The 17980-nt window shown below is 42.1% G+C and overlaps 1 protein-coding gene across 8 annotated transcripts in view; it reads left to right on the top strand.

Annotated features, from left to right (window-relative positions):
• The window catches only part of LOC132866213 (splicing factor 3B subunit 2-like), a 77133-nt gene that overhangs the window by 28705 nt on the left and 30448 nt on the right, over positions 1 to 17980 (top strand). For 6 of the 8 annotated variants that reach the window (XR_009650581.1, XR_009650559.1, XR_009650558.1 and 3 more), the window contains 8 exons: positions 22 to 113; positions 2913 to 2981; positions 6323 to 6520; positions 6673 to 6783; positions 6869 to 6949; positions 7045 to 7290; positions 12474 to 12623; positions 15037 to 15126. Coding sequence is in view for 5 of the 8 variants with exons in the window: in XM_060898974.1 (XP_060754957.1) it covers positions 22 to 113; positions 2913 to 2981; positions 6323 to 6520; positions 6673 to 6783; positions 6869 to 6949; positions 7045 to 7290; positions 12474 to 12623; positions 15037 to 15126 (1037 nt within the window). In the remaining 3 variants the exon portion in view is untranslated. The remainder of the gene's footprint in view (positions 1 to 21; positions 114 to 2912; positions 2982 to 6322; positions 6521 to 6672; positions 6784 to 6868; positions 6950 to 7044; positions 7291 to 12473; positions 12624 to 15036; positions 15127 to 17980) is intronic. The other 2 variants (XM_060899133.1, XM_060899189.1) reach the window with 2 other exon arrangements.

Genomic DNA, 17980 nt, shown 5'->3' with positions numbered 1-17980 from the left:
GTGTGTGTGTTGTGTTCTCAGAAGAGGAAGATGACGACACGGCCGATGTGGACATGAACAGCTCTCGTCCGTACTCGGATTATGAAGAAGAAAGCACACTCTCTAAAAAAGAGGTGAGTTTTACCAGCAGTCTTTCGTTTCATTCTCTGTAGTCAGTAGAAAGGTTTATTGTACAGTTAGGTCCGTATATATTTGGACACTGACACAAATTTTGTTGTTTTTTTTTTTTACCTGTTTACTGAAACCTATTCAAGTTATAGTTATATAATGGACATGGACCTAAAGTCCAGACTTTCAGCTTTCATTTGAGGATATCCACATTAAAATTGGATGAAGGGTTTACGAGTTTCAGCTCCTTAACATGTGCTACCCTGTTTTTAAAGGGACCAAAAGTAATTGGACAATTGACTCAAAGGCTATTTCATGGGCAGGTGTGGGCAATTCCTTTGTTATGTCATTCTCAATTAAGCAGATAAAAGGCCTGGAGTTGATTTGAGGTGCGGTGCTTGCATTTGGAAGATTTTACTGTGAAGAAAACATGCGGTCAAAGGAGCTCTCCATGCAGGTGAAACAAGCCATCCTTAAGCTGCGAAAACAGAAAAAACCCATCCGAGAAATTGCTACAATATTAGGAGTGGCAAAATCTACAGTTTGGTACATCCTGAGAAAGAAAGAAAGCACTGGTGAACTCATCAATGCAAAAAGACCTGGACGCCCACAGAAGACAACAGTGGTGGATGATCGCAGAATAATTTCCATGGTGAAGAGAAACCCCTTCACAATAGCCAACCAAGTGAACAACACTCTCCAGGAGGTAGGCGTATCAATATCCAAATCTACCATAAAGAGAAGACTGCATGAAAGTAAATACAGAGGGTTCACTGCACGGTGCAAGCCACTCATAAGCCTCAAGAATAAAAAGGCTAGATTGGACTTTGCTAAAAAACATCTAAAAAAGCCAGCACAGTTCTGGAAGAACATTCTTTGGACAGATGAAACCAAGATCAACCTCTACCAGAATGATGGAAAGAAAAAAGTATGGCGAAGGCGTGGTACAGCTCATGACCCAAAGCATACCACATCATCTGTAAAACACGACGGAGGCAGTGTGATGGCTTGGGCATGCATGGCTGCCAGTGCACTGTAAAAAAAGAATAGTTGAGAATACTTGAAATTTCAAGGCAACCGTCTGCATTAAGAATTTTATGTTTTGCCAACGATGTGCCCATGATAATCCAAACTATGATAACACTGTTATCTTTATTAAGAATTCTTAATTAAGTGAATTTTCAATTCCTCATTCTGCCAACATAGATTTCTCTTTTTGCTGAACGGTGGCATTCACAGTAGTACAAAAAGGCAATTGAGGTTCATCTCATCTCATTATCTCTAGCCGCTTTATCCTTCTACAGGGTCGCAGGCAAGCTGGAGCCTATCCCAGCTGACTATGGGCGAAAGGCAGGGTACACCCTGGACAAGTCGCCAGGTCATCACAGGGCTGACACATAGACACAGACAACCATTCACACTCACATTCACACCTACGGTCAATTTTAGATTCACCAGTTAACCTAACATGCATGTCTTTGGACTGTGGGGGAAACCGGAGCACCCGGAGGAAACCCACGCGGACACGGGGAGAACATGCAAACTCCACACAGAAAGGCCCTCGCCGGCCCCGGGGCTCGAACCCAGGACCTTCTTGCTGTGAGGCGACAGCGCTAACCACTACACCACCGTGCCGCCGCAATTGAGGTTATCACAAGTTTTTTTTTTTTAGATATTTTTTTTGGGCTTTTTTCACCTTTATTTGGATAGGACAGTGTAGAGACAGGAAATGAGCAGGAGAGAGAGACAGGGAGGGATCGGGACATGACCTCGGGTCGGAATCGAACCCGGGTCCCCGGATTTATGGTATGGCACCTTATCCACCCGAGCCATGAACTTCAACTGGAGAGAGAACCACATTGCCCAGCCCTTGCATTTGGGAGAGGAAACCCCGTGTCTTGGTCATTAAGAGCATGCGCTGAATAAACACCTGTGGCAATCATGTATTTTCAATTCAGATTATTCACTATTGTATATTTACCAGGGCCGGTTCTGGAGGGGTAGCAACAATAGCATTTGCACCCGGGACTGGTGTGGAGAGGGGCCCCAATAAAAAAATAAAGAGTTCTCTCTGCTCCTGAATAAGTGCGTTACTGAGTGTCTCTGAGCAAAGGAGAGCCTGAACGTTGCAACCTCCCTATTGGCTGTTTATTGGCTGTTTGTAAAAATGTATCAGTTGTTGCCCTTCCCACGGGCATCATCGCGGGCTCGAGAGACGAGACCTGACGAGTTAGTTCGTTGGTAGCAGAACAAAATGTCTGGACACAAATCGGGTTTTCAGAAAAGGAAAGAAAATAAACGCAGGGTTGAAAATACAAAAAAGGAGGCAGAAAACGCAAAACGAGTATATACTTCTTGGCTTAGTAGACGAACAGAAGAAATCGAGGACACAGGGACTATCTCCTGCAGGCTTTCAGTTGTGTCATTGAATGGTTACTTTAGCCCGCCGTGGCTGCAGGCTGATTTATTATAGCCCATTTAGTTAAAATAGTTGATGTAGAATGTTTATAGTTATAGTTATGTGATGGTTGTCCTGATTTAGACTGGTGTGTGTGTGTGTGTGTGTGTGTGTGTGTGTGTGTGTGTGTGTGTGTGTGTGTGTGTGTGTTTTTTTTAGGGGTTGCGCGATGTTGCACCCGGGTCCAGATTAGGGCAGAACCGGCCCTGATATTTACACATCATTGAGGTGCACCCTATCAGTTTGATGTGGATTTTTCTGTTCGTTAATAATTATTCATATTTTCTTGTCCATTCAATTGTGAATATGGAATAACTTGAACAAAGCGTAATTCTATTTTTTACAGTGTGGCACTGGGTCACTAGTGTTTATTGATGATGTGACACAAGACAGAAGCAGCCGGATGAATTCTGAGGTATTCAGAGACATACTGTGTGCTCAAATCCAGCCAAACTGATTGGTCAGCATTTCATAATACAGATGGACAATGACCCAAAACATAAAGCCAAAGCAACCCAGGAGTTTATTAAAGCAAAGAAGTGGAATATTCTTGAATGGCCAAGTCAGTCACCTGATCTCAACCCAATTGAGCATGCATTTCACTTGTTAAAGACTAAACTGCAGACAGAAAGGCCCACAAACAAACAGCAACTGAAAACCGCTGCAGTAAAGGCCTGGCAGAGCATTAAAAAGGAGGAAACGCAGCGTCTGGTGATGTCCATGAGTTCAAGACTTCAGGCAGTCATTGCCAACAAAGGGTTTTCAACCAAGTATTAGAAATGAACATTTTATTTACAATTATTTAATTTGTTCAATTACTTTTGAGCCCCTGAAATGAAGGGATTGTGTTTAAAAAATGCTTTAGTTCCTCACATTTTTATGCAATCATTTTGTTCAACCCACTGAATTAAAGCTGAAAGTCTGAACTTCAACTACATCTGAATTTTGTTCACAATTCATTGTGGTAATGTACAGAACCAAAATTAGAAAAATGTTCTCTGTCCAAATATTTATGGACCTAACTGTATGTGTTCATAGCAGAGGTGGGGACTTGAGACTTGGGGACTTGGACTCGAGTCACTGTTTTCATGACTTGTGACTTGACTTGACAAAACATGAAAATACTTGAGACTTGACTCGGACTTGGAAGTTTAAGACTCGGGACTTGACTTGACTTGACACACGATGACTTGAGTGACTTGAGTGTTATTTCCATCGTGTTTTTATTGTGAAAATAAAATGTAATATGCACATACTTCAGTAATTTTGATTGCACTGCCGTTGCGTTGTCACCGCCCTGTCCATCAGGCACGCTCTCTGCGTGGGCTATATACCGGCACGCCCCATGCCACGGTGTGTTCACAGATTTCACATCATATCATCATGTCAGCCATCCCAAGAGTCATCACTTTCGGCTTCAAGGGCTACTGCCTAGAAGGTAAACGACGAACGGCGCAGTGCAAGATTTGCAACGTGACGATTTCTGACAGCCAGACCACGACCTCCAATTTCGTCCGGCATTTGAAGATCCATTCTGCCCAGTAAGTTTATTAATGTGTTGTTATTTGGTGATCGCAGCTAAACTCCTCGTTAGCCAATGTTAGCCACGAGAGTGAGCGGTAGGAGGATTTTAGCCGTTGCAGATGTAGCTAGGGATTCAGTTTATTATTGTGAAATTCTTATGTGAATGCTGGTAAGCAATGTAGTTATGTCAAGTTTAATGATATTGTATATCAGTAGTAGTAAGTTGATTGTGCACTTTGCAGTCGTGATGCTGAATAACATAAGCAGCTTCCTACCCTGTTGTTCTGTTTCAGGGTTAAGCTAATGGTCAGCTTGTGAACATGTACGCGTTCATGAGCAGCACAAATTGGTGTAAGTGTGTTCATGTACATTAGCCAGACTGTCCATAGGGCAGAGAGGCAGGGAGTTTATCATAGCCGTTTGAAATAGCACTGCAGCAACCTGCACATTTTTTTCGTCACACTACCCGATCAAAAAAGAAAAGAAAACTCCATCCCACTGCCTATCATGCACTATTGAAGAAAGCGCCACGATTTGGATTCCCCGGCATGCCACTCGCTGTTTGAATACAGGCTAGCAGCGATACTAAACTCTGCAAAATAGGCTGACTGTGCGCGGGAGTCTCGGTTCCCGCTGTAACACAGTGTTAGGAAAATAAATTGTGCAGTCATCCAAACCATGAATTTACATTTAGTATATCAGGCTACCAGGCCGCCAAAACAATGGTCTGAATGACTACAATTTAGAGAGCGCAACTCTGTAACTGAACAGGTGCACTGGATATTTCCCAGTGAGGTCATTTAAAAAGTCTCTGGGTAATTGTTGAAGGAAAGATGAATCCCGCGCGCTGTCCTTTCCGTATTGTTCCCGAAACGTTGCACTTGTGGTAAGGAGGACAGTGCGTTAGCCACGACCGAAACGTTGTGAGCAAAGTTCCTGTGGAAAGGAATGCGCGGGATGCATATTTCATTTAACATTTATTTTCGTAACAATCTATTATAGCGGGAACCAAGACTCCCGCGCTAAAGTCGTTCTATCTGTCCCCGCTCCGCACAGGCTGAGGCAGCCTCGGAGAGGGAGAGAGAGAGAGAGAGCGCTTTTGCACACACCTCTGGAGCTTGTCCTATGGGGTAACATGATGTCACTTTTGCACGGGCGAACAGGTCTTCTTTTTGAGACCTAAATTATGTCTGACACATTTCTCTATCCTTTGGGGTTTTTTTTTTACTGGCGCAAACATACATCGAAGTCACTTCAGGTTTCTCCACGTGTATCTTATTAATAATAATCATCTCATCTGACGTGATTAGAGATTGGAGGAGCTCATGCCCCTGTTAACCCAAGGTGTCGTCCTACCCTCTTTTAACTACGCACATAACAGAATGCCAATTCTCTGTTTATTTTTCTTGTTGGCTGATGACAATGTGAGAAACTTAGTTGGCTTTCAATCTTGCAATCAATTTTGCCATCAATAAATAACTTTGTGACATTATTACTGTTTTGTTTTATTCCATGATGTATTTTACAGAACATGAGTATTTAAAATGCAAATATTTAACAGGTTGGGCACATGTGCCAGGGATGTTTACTGACATTTACTTATGTATTGCCTTTTCAATGTATTAAATTCATATTCTGCTGCTAAAATTACGCCAGTACACCTAAGGTGACTTGACTTGACTTATTATAGGACTTGACTTGACTTGACTTGCCCAAGACAAAAAAGACTTGGGACTTACTTGGGACTTGAAGGTTAAGACTTGAGATTTACTTGAGACTTGCACATGTGTGACTTGGTCCCATCTCTGGTTCATAGCTAATTGACGTGTGCTGCTAATTGATCGTTAAAGTCATGATACAAGTTTATTTAAAAAGTGAGAGGAGGATAAAACCTTTCTTTGGAAAATATAACACAGATTTATTCCTTACTTCTCCAATCAGCTCCTCTTCTTTTTAATGCTCGGAGTAAGTTTGCAAGTCTGTTTGTGGCAATAATTCAATCAGCCGGCTTACATTTCTTTTAGCAGCCATTCGTTTAACTTGATTAACTACAGGATGAGCAATGCAGCCTGTCCCAATGCAGAGATGCTGATCTCTCTCTCCCCCCCCCCAAAAAAAAAGCCACCTCCCAGCATCCCCACGCCTTTTACTGCCATTAATGACTTTTAGTTCAGCAAAATGCAACACTTTCTTCATTGATGGTGACCATTAAAACTTGAATGTGACCTCCAGAAAAGCCGCAGACACAGGAACCGGAAGAAGAAGAAGAAGAGGAGTCAGGAGAAGAATGATCAAGTGGAGGTGAGAAAGAACGAGGCTGAGAAGGACAAAGAGAAAGATCACGCAGTGGAGATCGAGTACGTCACCGAGGAGCCGGAGATCTATGACCCCAACTACATTTTCTTCAAGAGGATCTTCGAAGCGTTTAAGGTGAGCGTTTACGTCCTGCCGAGTCGAGAGTGCAAACTAAGGCTGAAAACCAAGAGTCGGGTGTTACGCGCTTCTCACGTTTCAGCACAGCAGCGCTCTGATTGCTAAGACGTATTATTGTGGTTTTTATGGGTTTCTGTGGTGTCCCCCAGTTGACCGATGAGGTGAAGAAAGAGAAGGAGAAAGAGCCGGAGAAGACTGAGAGGCAGGAAATCACCTCGTATAAGAAGAAATTTTTAGAGGAAAAGAAAGACAGTGACGAGGTGACGTGTCCCTGGAACGTTTGGGTCTGTTCTATTTTGTGTGTTCTGTATTGAACTAGATCTCCCCTTCTTCTTGTTCTCACAGGAAACCAAACAGGATGTGCCAAAACTCTCCAAGAAGAAGCTGAGGAGGATGAACAGGTTGACTGTAGCGGAGCTCAAACAGGTTTCTCACACAAAGATATGTAGAAATATAAAGCCTGAGTTATCCATGTATACACAATGTGTAATCTTTGATCACCGTTTCCTCTCGTTCGCTAGCTGGTGGCTCGTCCAGACGTGGTGGAGATGGATGACGTGGTGGAGATGCATGACGTGACTGCGCAGGAGCCCAAGCTGCTGGTGCACCTGAAGGCCACAAGGAACACCGTACCCGTACCACGCCACTGGTGCTTCAAGAGGAAGTACCTGCAGGGGAAGAGGGGTATCGAGAAACCACCCTTCGAGCTGCCCGAGTTCATCAAACGCACCGGGATCCAGGAGATGAGAGAAGCCCTGCAGGAGAAGGTGAACCACTCGGTTACTTGCATGCATTTACTATATATTCACAATCATCTTTGGATTGTGTAGCTTCTGGTCTTGATAAACTATGGGCAAATGTTTTATTTGACCAGTGACCTCAGATGTAGATGATGTTCTCTATTAATGTGTGACTCATGAACAGCTTTGAGAGCAATTATGTCCACCTCGTCCAGTTATACCCAGGATAAAAGCATTGCTGTGGATAATCATGTTCCAAACCCTTTTCCCCCTCCTCTTTAGTTGTGTTTTTAATGTGGACCCGCTCAGTTATTCGCTTTGAGCATTGAAAAAAAAAAACTCGAGTGGAAGTGTTCTGTCGGTCTCAATTGCCCCTTTTCCACCAAAGCAGTTCCAGGGCTGTTTCGGGGCCAGTGCTTAGTTTGGAACCGGGTTTTCTGTTTCCATTGACAAAGAACTGGCTCTGGGCCAGAAAAACCAGTTCCAGGCTAGCACCAACTCTCTGCTGGGCCAGAGGAAAGAACCGCTTACGTCAGCGGGGGGGTGGAGTTGTTAAGACCAACAACAATAACAAGACTGCGAAAGATCGCCATTTTTAAGCGACGAGAAGCAGCAGCTGTACAAACACGAAGTCATTTATTGTTGCTGCTGCTTCTTCTGTGGTGTTTTTACTTCGATATTCGCGCCAAGGTTTATGCAAACATAGCGACGTAACTGACATATACAGCGACGTAATGACATGGCTTCCCTTAGCACCGTGAGCTATGGAAAAGCAAACTGGTTCTCAGCTGACTCGCAAGTTAAACGAGTTGTGAACCAGCACCAGCACTGGCCCCGAACCAGCCCTGGAACTGATTTTGTGGAAAAGGGGTAGATGTTACGCAGGGCTTTACATTAACTTTTGAAACCACTTGTCCTGTCGGGCAAGTTGAAAGGAAATTTACTTGTCCAAAGAAAAATTTGAGAAAAAAAACCCACAAAAACTATTTGTAATAAACTAATTTCACCAGAATTACTTTAACACAATCTATTCACTGCAGAAAAAAATTGGACTCCATCAATCATTAATTTATTTATGAGAAATTGAAAACCAGAAAATTAAAATTATACAGTATATTTTCATTTTTAAATTATTAACTTTGAATATATATCCTCCACTGATTAATTGTTGTCTAATTATTCATTGTGGCTCCTGTATGGTATTTAATGGTTGCGATGAAAGTTGCGGTGTTTTTTAGGTTTTTGTTGCGATTACATTGCGGGAGGAAGTGAAAGTTGCGAGAAATTGTTGCGGTTTTCTCTTTTTGTGATTAAAATTGAGTGATATGTTAAATATTAAGTTATTACTGAAAAACTATTGATTAAAAAAACAAAGACACTGAGAAATGGTCCTATAAACAACTTTACCAGGACTACAAAAATGCAGAAAAATAGGCTTTACTTATCCAAATGCACCTGTTGGTTCAAAAGCTAAAGTGCATAGAACCTCACAGCACAACATGAAGTTACCTTAAAATATAATATAAATGCCTCAGCTTTCATGTAAGAAAAAAACTATTAATACTAGTACTGTGTGCAGGCAGTCTCTCCTGAAGACTAAATTAAACAATAATTATAAACTAATAAAATAAATGGCTCAGGCTTCATAGAAGGAAAAAAAAACCCAATTTGAACAGAATCTCACAGTATGATGCTGAAGCTGCCTAAACAATGGAAAATAAAATACCATTTTGGCAAAAATGTTGGCATCCATTAACTTCTTGTATTAAGTAAAAAAAATAATGTAAAGTGCACACAGTCCTTCACTGTAAACATAACACACTTTCAGTAACAGAATTTAAGCCTACATAAACACTGACTCGCACATGCTGCTTCTCTTGAACGGAAACACGGAAGTAAGGCGGAAGGTAGTTTGTCGACGTCACCTCAAGACGACGCCAACGATTGGTCAAATTTGTGGGAAAGTTGCGGTGATTGGATATAATCGCAACACCACCCTGAATTCACGGGGATTGGTTGAATTTGCGTTGAAGTTGCAAATTGCAACATCGCGAAATCCTGGAGGGTCTGATAAACGACCGTTTACTTTTCAGCTCAAATACACAAAGCGGTATTGGCCGGTTTCGCAAGTGGAATATTGCGCATGCGCACATCGCTCTTTCCGAAGAGAAACATCCGGCGATTCATCAAAACAATATGTCGAGTGAGATGCTTCGGAAATCATGTGAATAAACTGATAAATTTGATATGTAACCCGAATATCGGCGTATTTTGGCACTTGTCCGATCAGACAAGTAACTGAGACGATGAACTTGTCCGACATAAAGGATCACTTGTCCCGGACAAGCGGACAAACGTTAATGTCGAGCCCTGTTACGTGAATAAGAAGTTACATTAAAGATGTTGATTCGCAAGAATTTTCCCCGTTCTTAAAACTCCGCGGCGGTTCAGTGGTAGAGCGTTTGCCCCCCTGAGCAGGAGGTCGCAGGTTCAGGCCCCGGCTGCGACATACCAAAGTTCCTTGTAAAATGCCTGTCCTGTGCGTGAATGATTCTTGAGTATAAATATAAAGCAATTCTGCAATCGCTACTCAAAAAAAGTCGTTTTTTTATTGCTGTTTCTGTGAAACTGAAGGATCAGTTGAAACAAATAGTTTTCAATTCTACATTTTGATGTTTATTTTTTAACCTGTATATCCTGCTAAAAGGCTGAAGAGCAAATCGTCGTGCGTGTGTGTAAAAAGCTAGTGGTAAGTATTCAATGAACGGAAAGACGTGCTTTTGTGTCTCAAATAGTAAACCACACCCTCTACAGTAAATGAGGAGGACGGGTGGTTTAATTGCCTCCTAAATGCAATGGCAAATCAGCACTGCAGGACAGACTCCTGTTTTATAATTCATGTTTGCAGGATTGCTCGTCATTGTTATCAGCAAAACAGTGTGTTTGTGTCCTAAACTCCTATATAAAAAGACGTATTACATAGTCGTACTGTATAGGGATGTTAACCGATGACTGACTGACCGGTGGTTGACCGAATCAACGTCAACCGGTTAATTTTTTTTTTTTTTTTGGTCGTCGGTTAAAAAAAAATCAATCGTTTTGAAGCTGCCGATTTTGGAGCGGAGAACCTGGAATTCTGTGTTGTAAACGCTTGGGGCATGCCATGCGGTGTAAGGACGACAGCTGACAAATCAGAAACACCCATTCAGTCATGTCCCGCCCTCCCGCCCCAGTTGAAGACAGCTGACAAATCAGAAACACCCATTCAGTCATGTCCCGCCCTCCTGCCCCAGTTGAAGACAGCTGCCACTCAGCAAAAGAAAAGTGTAGACACAGGCTTTTTAGCTTACAAATTACTATTCTGTTTTTTTTTTTTTAATTATTATTAGAAGGCACATGGAGTTTAGTCCTGCCTTGGCCAGTGCATTCTGAAAGTATGTTTCGGTCTGTAGCCAACAATGCATGTTATTGCAGATCAGATCTCTCCACACAAACTAAAGGCGCAGATGCCGACTTTTGGAGGGAAGGGGAGAGAATGAAACGACAGCGGTGTCTGGAGGGGGAGTGACAAACGCAGCTTTTATGTCTGTGAGCCAAGTCGGTGACGGCTTCAGAGCAACTTCAATACCATGCAGTAATGGCGTGTTGATATTGGTAACGGCGTTATAACGATTGTAGCTAATTAATTAGATTACCCGGCGTTATAACAGCCTTTATTTTAACGCCGTTATTCCCATCACTGAATGTTATGTACTTCTTCTAGCACTTGACTTTATTTTCAGCGCCATCATGGCCAACTGAAACTGTCTCTAAGCTGCAGCCATTTGTCCTCCGCTCCAATACAAACCCCTCGACATCAGTGCCGCGTTTGACTAAATGTTTGGCGCTGTAGAAAAGGTAATGTGAGTGGAGGGCAGCGACTGGGACTGAATGTGCGGATGCTCGCGGTTAGATTTGGAATAGATTCTAATAATTCCAATTCTAGAATTTTAAACTCGTAGGTTAACCGACTTTAACCGGCTAATGAGGCTCGGTGGTCCCTCAAGATTTTTTTTTTTTTTAGTTTTCGCCATCCCTAGTGCTGTACAATGCAGTATGATATTGATTGATGCGTCATGTTTTCAGGGCTTGTCTTGTTCTGTTGCAGAAATAAATGTTCTTAAAAATAATAAAAACAAATTTTTTTAAACATGTACTTTTGTCTAGATAACTCAATTCTACCACTAGAAAACATATCAGTATTGCCTTGAACCGTGTACTTGAAAACTTGCCGAAATACCGCAAAATTTTAGGGCAAAAGGAAATTCAAGGGGGGGTAAAAACTTTTGACACCTTAAATGGCCTCAAAAAGTTAACATTATGGCCTGATGTATCTCGTCACTAGTGCCAGACCATAATCCCTGTGACCTGTTAGTGCAAATATACTGCAGTTTCACCGTGTGTGTGTGGAGCTGCTACATGCTTTCTGCTCTCATCATGATCTTCATCTCAGATGGAACGCCCTAAGGCTAGTATCTCACTGGGCTGCGACAAATTGCGAACGTCATTCGCGAGAGAGTTTCAAAAGTGTCTTGAAACATTGGCGGGGATTCTCAATTTCCTCGCATGAGTTGCAAAGTGTCGCTCCTTCGTCGCTGAAATTTTGAACATGTTCAAAAAATTCGTGCGACAAAATTTCTCTCAAAATAGCCGCAAACGCGTCGCCGGTGTCGCAAAGCCGTCGCGAACCCTTCTCAAGTCAGTTTCCGTGAGGTTTCCTCTACTTCCCTGCCTGCCGAGGGAAAGCCGGGCTGCGACAGCCTGCGACTAGTTGGAGACGCAACAATTGCGGTAAAATATGCGAATATCAATTCAGTGCGATTCCAAGTGGAAATTCGCATATTTTATTGCAATTGTGTCTCCAGCTAGTCGCAGGCTGTCGCAGCCCAGTGAGATACTGGCTTAACAGTTCAAAATGATTTACTGATCTAGAAAATCCTGAAGGATCTTTGTTGGTTTTAAAGGCTGTAAGAGAGGTTGGTGAAATTCAAACACAAACTGAAGAGGAAAACCGGTTGGTGTTTGTGCTCCACACATGTAATCAACTTTGCTGTTCCTTTCGTTGGAATTCCATGCTGTTGCAGTACAGTGTAACCTTCACCCCGTGCTTTTGAATAAAATGTGAGGAAAGGAAAGGTTATACCGGCTCAATGTTTCTGTCCTTTCAACAGGAGGATGCAAAAACTATGAAGACCAAAATGCGAGAGAAAGTTCGCCCAAAGATGGGAAAGATTGACATCGACTACCAGAAGCTCCATGACGCCTTCTTCAAGTGGCAGATCAAGCAGAAGCTCACCATCCATGGAGACCTGTACTACAAGGTAATGCACTGGCCTTTCTCATGTTTAACTCTGCATTTTTTCACTCGGTACACGTTTCTGTTCCAAAATGGTCTTTTTTTTTTTTTTGAAAGTTTGGTTTTCAGATTTTTAGTCGGTGCATTTTGTTTCCACATATCTTAATATTACAGTGTGAAAATTTCATGAGGTCTCCTCATCTGATTCAGAAGATATGGCCTGTTGATCAAGACCACTCATCTCATTCTCATTATCTCTAGCCGCTTTGTCCTTCTACAGGGTCGCAGGCAAGCTGGAGCCTATCCCAGCTGACTACGGGCGAAAGGCGGGGTACACCCTGGACAAGTCGCCAGGTCATCACAGGGCTGACACATAGACACAGACAACCATTCACACCTACGGTCAATTTAGAGTCACCAGTTAACCTAACCTGCATGTCTTTGGACTGTGGGGGAAACCGGAGCACCTGGAGGAAACCCACGCGGACACGGGGAGAACATGCAAACTCCACACAGAAAGGCCCTCGCCGGCCCCGGGGCTCGAACCCAGGACCTTCTTGCTGTGAGGCGACAGCGCTAACCTCTACACCACCGTGCCGCCTCAAGACCACTGTTTCGGTGAATTATATAAATTTTAAAGGTATAACTAGATTTATTTTTTTCGCAGTCCAAATCCTGCGCTTTGATTGGCTGGCGAGCGGACCCCGGGTATGGACCTTTTGTCGACTCGCTTGTTCACAACAACAAACATGGTAGCATTTTTTTTTTGTCAACATTTATTTATTTTTTTTAATAAGATTTATTTATAAGATTTTTCTCAAAAATCTTATAAATTTTTGCCAGCATTTCTCAGGAGAATAGCATTAATTTTACAGCATGGATAGCGATAACGACAGTGTTCACAGCGAAAGTGAGTTTTACTACCCTGAGGAAGAAGAAATAAAAGAAAACATTTCAGGAGAAAGCTAAAAACCTGTAACTGTTGCTAACGCTGAGCAAAAACATGGCTGAATCCTGAATGACTCCTATTTGTATAAATAGGGGACTACATAGGCGGCAAAATGTAGTATTTTTCCTGCCATGGAAGTGCACTTGTATACCGAGGAGGAAGCCATTTGCATTACAGCCGTGAATGAGGATTCAAAATGGCGGCTCGGCTCGGTTTTCCCTTTCGGGCGCTCTCGTTTTCTGTTAGAATTTGGTAAAGAAAAAAATAAATATATTTACCAGCGTAAGGTCGGTCCATATGGTGAAATACCGTGACCTCGGCCCAGAGGGCGTTGTTCAGTACTTTCAAGACCTCAGTCACGGTATTTCACCAGACGGACCTCCCAGCTGGGAAATAACATTTATTTTATTGGAAATATTATGAAATGACACTCCTGAATCTTGATCGCTAAGAGCATTTTTTTTTCACATTTTATTATGCGATAAAACAAAAATACTGCTAACAGAAGGATATTTGGATATTTTACCTAGTTCTTTATTGAATGAACATTTGTACGAATAAAGAATCAAATATCTTTTCTAACGAAGAAACGCCTAATGAAGAATTGGGGGCTACGGAGACTACATTTCTCAATTAAACCAGTACTCAGTGCAATTACTTCAAGTCTGTAATGACTAAAAGCATTTTTATACCTTTACTTCTCATGGTAATTATAAAAACATTAAGGGAAATTCTTTAACCCTGATTAAACCCCGAGTTTAGAGAGGACTACGGAGACTACGTTGCTTTTTCCATTATCCCAGTGAACATTTTCAATCAACGCTGAAAGGTGTCGGTGCCTTACAGTCAACACATTTTTCTGTGCATTATTCCGACATGTATAGAGATTGAAACTACCAAAATGGATAGCATTAAAAGAATCCGTGATTGAGTTTTTGGGTTCCTTTTTGAGAACACTGACCAAAAACGTCATTTGGCATAACGACGGACACATTATTAAAGAACTGCAAAATTTTTGCCGGGTGATAAAGGACTCCTTTATATGCATTTATTAAATGAAGCAGAGATGCTACATTATCATTTCATATCAATCTTGTAGCACAAAATGCACTAGAGATGTGGGGTTTTGTATGATCTATAGTTCAGTGTACAGTAGAACATGCCAAAATGGACCAAAAAGGCATAAAAAATGAATCAACATGGAAACAAAATTTAAAAATTGTTCTCTGTGGTGATCCGATGACACTAATGTAAACATAAGTTTAATACAAGAAACATGACTTTTTTTTCTTTTTTTAATACACCTGCATAACGTCTTATTTCTGCAAATGTGTACCCTGAGTGAAAAAATGCCGACTGTTTGAGTAGCGCTGACCTTTCTCTGGAAAGTGTTTTCAGAAAAAGGATTTCGTATATTCATGCTCTGTGTCTCTCTCGTGCCTTTTGTGTGACTCCTCCTCATGGTTCTGCTTTGCGCTCCGTCTCTCAGGGGAAGGAGTTTGAGACGCGGCTGAAGGAGAAGAAACCTGGAGATCTGTCTGATGAGCTGAGGATCGCTCTGGGCATGCCCACTGGCCCTGTGAGTTCTTCTTGTTGATCTCGTTTGCGTGGTGTGTTTGTTCCCCATGTGCATATTAGTGTTGGCTCGGTACCTGGCGTGGTAGAACGGTAACGGTACTAGTTTGCTACCAGTGTAATAAATATTCATACAAACTGATAAATTAATAAACTTCAAAATTTGTATTGTTTAAACACTGCATTAAATGAGTGACAGGTGTAGAAAGAAGGATTTATAAGTCGGTTAACTTTACAAATATCTGACCTAAGGTTATTTCCAAAGCATCGTTATTCTTTCATTCGTGAATTAATTAAGGAAGGAGCAGACTGCGAAATAGACTAAGGATCCATCTGCGTTAATGTTTTAAAACAGCGTTTTAAATAGAGTTTTTGTTCAGATGAGTGTGTTTAGCTCCGTATCAGAAATGATCTCTGTTGATACAAACACGCGCACACACCACATGACCATTCATGTACACTGGGCATGCCGGGATAAACAGCTGATCTCGTTTGTTTTCTTCTGGGAAAGGGTCATGTGATGGCTGACGAATCTGGGGAAAGATGTGTCATAACTGAGACCCAATCAGGAAGCGAACGTGGGTCTCTGCGTCATTGTTTCCAAACGTCCTGTTTTTGCCCGTCCACACTAAAATGATATCTAGGAGCATCTCCCCCCGTCTCCATTTTCGGAGCTTGAAAACTCCGCAGTGATGCAGACGCTGCGTGTGAATGTAGTGAAAGTGATGCGTTTTAAAATTAAAGCGTATTAATGCGCGATCATCACAGTGGCTGGCTGCCAGTTAGCCCTGTGTAACTTTAGAGCAGCTAAACTGTTAGCTAGATTCAGGACAGGAAATTTCCTGAACAAGCCAACCATGGATGAAGTTCAGTACCCATCATAATGCGCAGCTTCCGTTCCTGGAATTCTCTGTACAAATTGGGATGTATGTGCGTCTAATGTTTCATCAGGGTAGATATTGCCTCCGCCCATCACACACAACTTGAGGCACCGTTTGCACACAGGTGTCGAAGGAGACCCCGCCTCTCCACTATCACAGTCCCAAAAAGCTATTTCAAATGTCAAATTTACTGGTAACTAGAGCAAACAGTGTATATCAAAGGAGAACTCATCTCATTATCTCTAGCCGCTTTATCCTTCTACAGGGTCGCAGGCAAGCTGGAGCCTATCCCAGCTGACTACGGGCGAAAGGCGGGGTACACCCTGGACAAGTCGCCAGGTCATCACAGGGCTGACACATAGACACAGACAACCATTCACACTCACATTCACACCTACGGTCAATTTAGAGTCACCAGTTAACCTAACCTGCATGTCTTTGGACTGTGGGGGAAACCGGAGCACCCGGAGGAAACCCACGCGGACACGGGGAGAACATGCAAACTCCACACAGAAAGGCCCTCGCCGGCCCCGGGGCTCGAACCCAGGACCTTCTTGCTGTGAGGCGACAGCGCTAACCACTACACCACCGTGCCGCCCCCAAAGGAGAACTGAAGGCAAAAAAAAAATTTTTTTTTTTTTTATCATCAAAATTCTATTTCTCCCATTTTATGAAATATCAGAATGCATTTCTGATCGCTATTCTGTCACTGCTATAGCAAGTTATGGGTGTTTTGAAATACGCTCTGTAATATCAGTCCATATGTCCAAGCGATGGGTGTAAACGAGATTGGTTGAGACCTGTGCGAGACATCGTAGCACAGAAGTAAAACGTACAGCAGAAATCAAAGTGACCGACATCTGCCAACATTATCAAAAGACGTGCGCACCCTCTTTCGAATGCTGACGTAATCAAGCTGGAAGTTTTGTTTGTTTTGATAGCAATCAGGAAAGTTTGAAAAAAGCAGGCAGTAATCATCATTTAAACTCGTTTTTGTGCAATACTTCGTTTTGGAAAGCAGTTTTCAAAATGGCGGCACTGACACCTGGCTGACACTTCACATTTTGAAGTCTCGTGAAGATAAGCGACACCTGCCGTGGACCAAACGAACTAAATTCAGCATGGCTAAAAACCGAATAGGCCAATAAGTATAATATTTAATTGCAATTAGTTGCCAATACGAGTCACGATATAAGGTTACTAAAACCGAAAACACAATTGAACACGTTAATTAAGAAATAAAGTAAGTTTAAAAATGACTTCAGTTCTCCTTTAAGTAAATCCTGAAAGAACAATATCTTTACTGTGAAATTAAATTACCGTATTTTCCGGACTATACGTCGCTCCGGAGTTTAAGTCGCATCAGCCAAAAAATGCATTATGAAGACGAAAAAAACACGTATACGTCGCACCGGACTACAAGTCGCACTTTTTTGAAGGGTTATTCTATCCATAGAATCTGTGATTCTATCTGATAAGCGGCGCGTGGTTACTGCGCGACTGCATTGTTTATTTAATAAACGAACAGCTGAGCAGTGATAACGCGCCCTTTGCCCTGTAAGTAGCCTCGTCTGATTATTTTAAATATCTACTACTATCTTTAATACTATCACTATCGTTATTACTAATAGCCTATATTATTATTATTATAACTAATATTAGTAGCCTATTACTGATGCATTAATCAGTTTGCTTTTAGAATATTTTTACGGTAGGGCTTATTATCGCCCCATGGCTCTTTCATCTCTGTTATTAAAGCTGTAGTCATCATCGAGGAGTGTCATTCTTCATTTTTGTCGAATTTTATTTCATCAAATCAGAGGCCAAGTAGGCTATAGGTATATCATCTCCAAAGACAGGTACGGTAGTAAAAACAACCGTCTAGTGAAAAAAAAAAAAACGCTCAGAGAAAAAAACAGGCAGAAAGTGCGCCTGCCAGTTAACGTCATATCAGATAAAAACATTATTCAGACCATT

This window comes from Neoarius graeffei, chromosome 1, assembly GCF_027579695.1.
Source record: "Neoarius graeffei isolate fNeoGra1 chromosome 1, fNeoGra1.pri, whole genome shotgun sequence".
NCBI lineage: Eukaryota > Metazoa > Chordata > Actinopteri > Siluriformes > Ariidae > Neoarius > Neoarius graeffei.
This window is presented reverse-complemented; position numbering and strand designations above follow the sequence as displayed.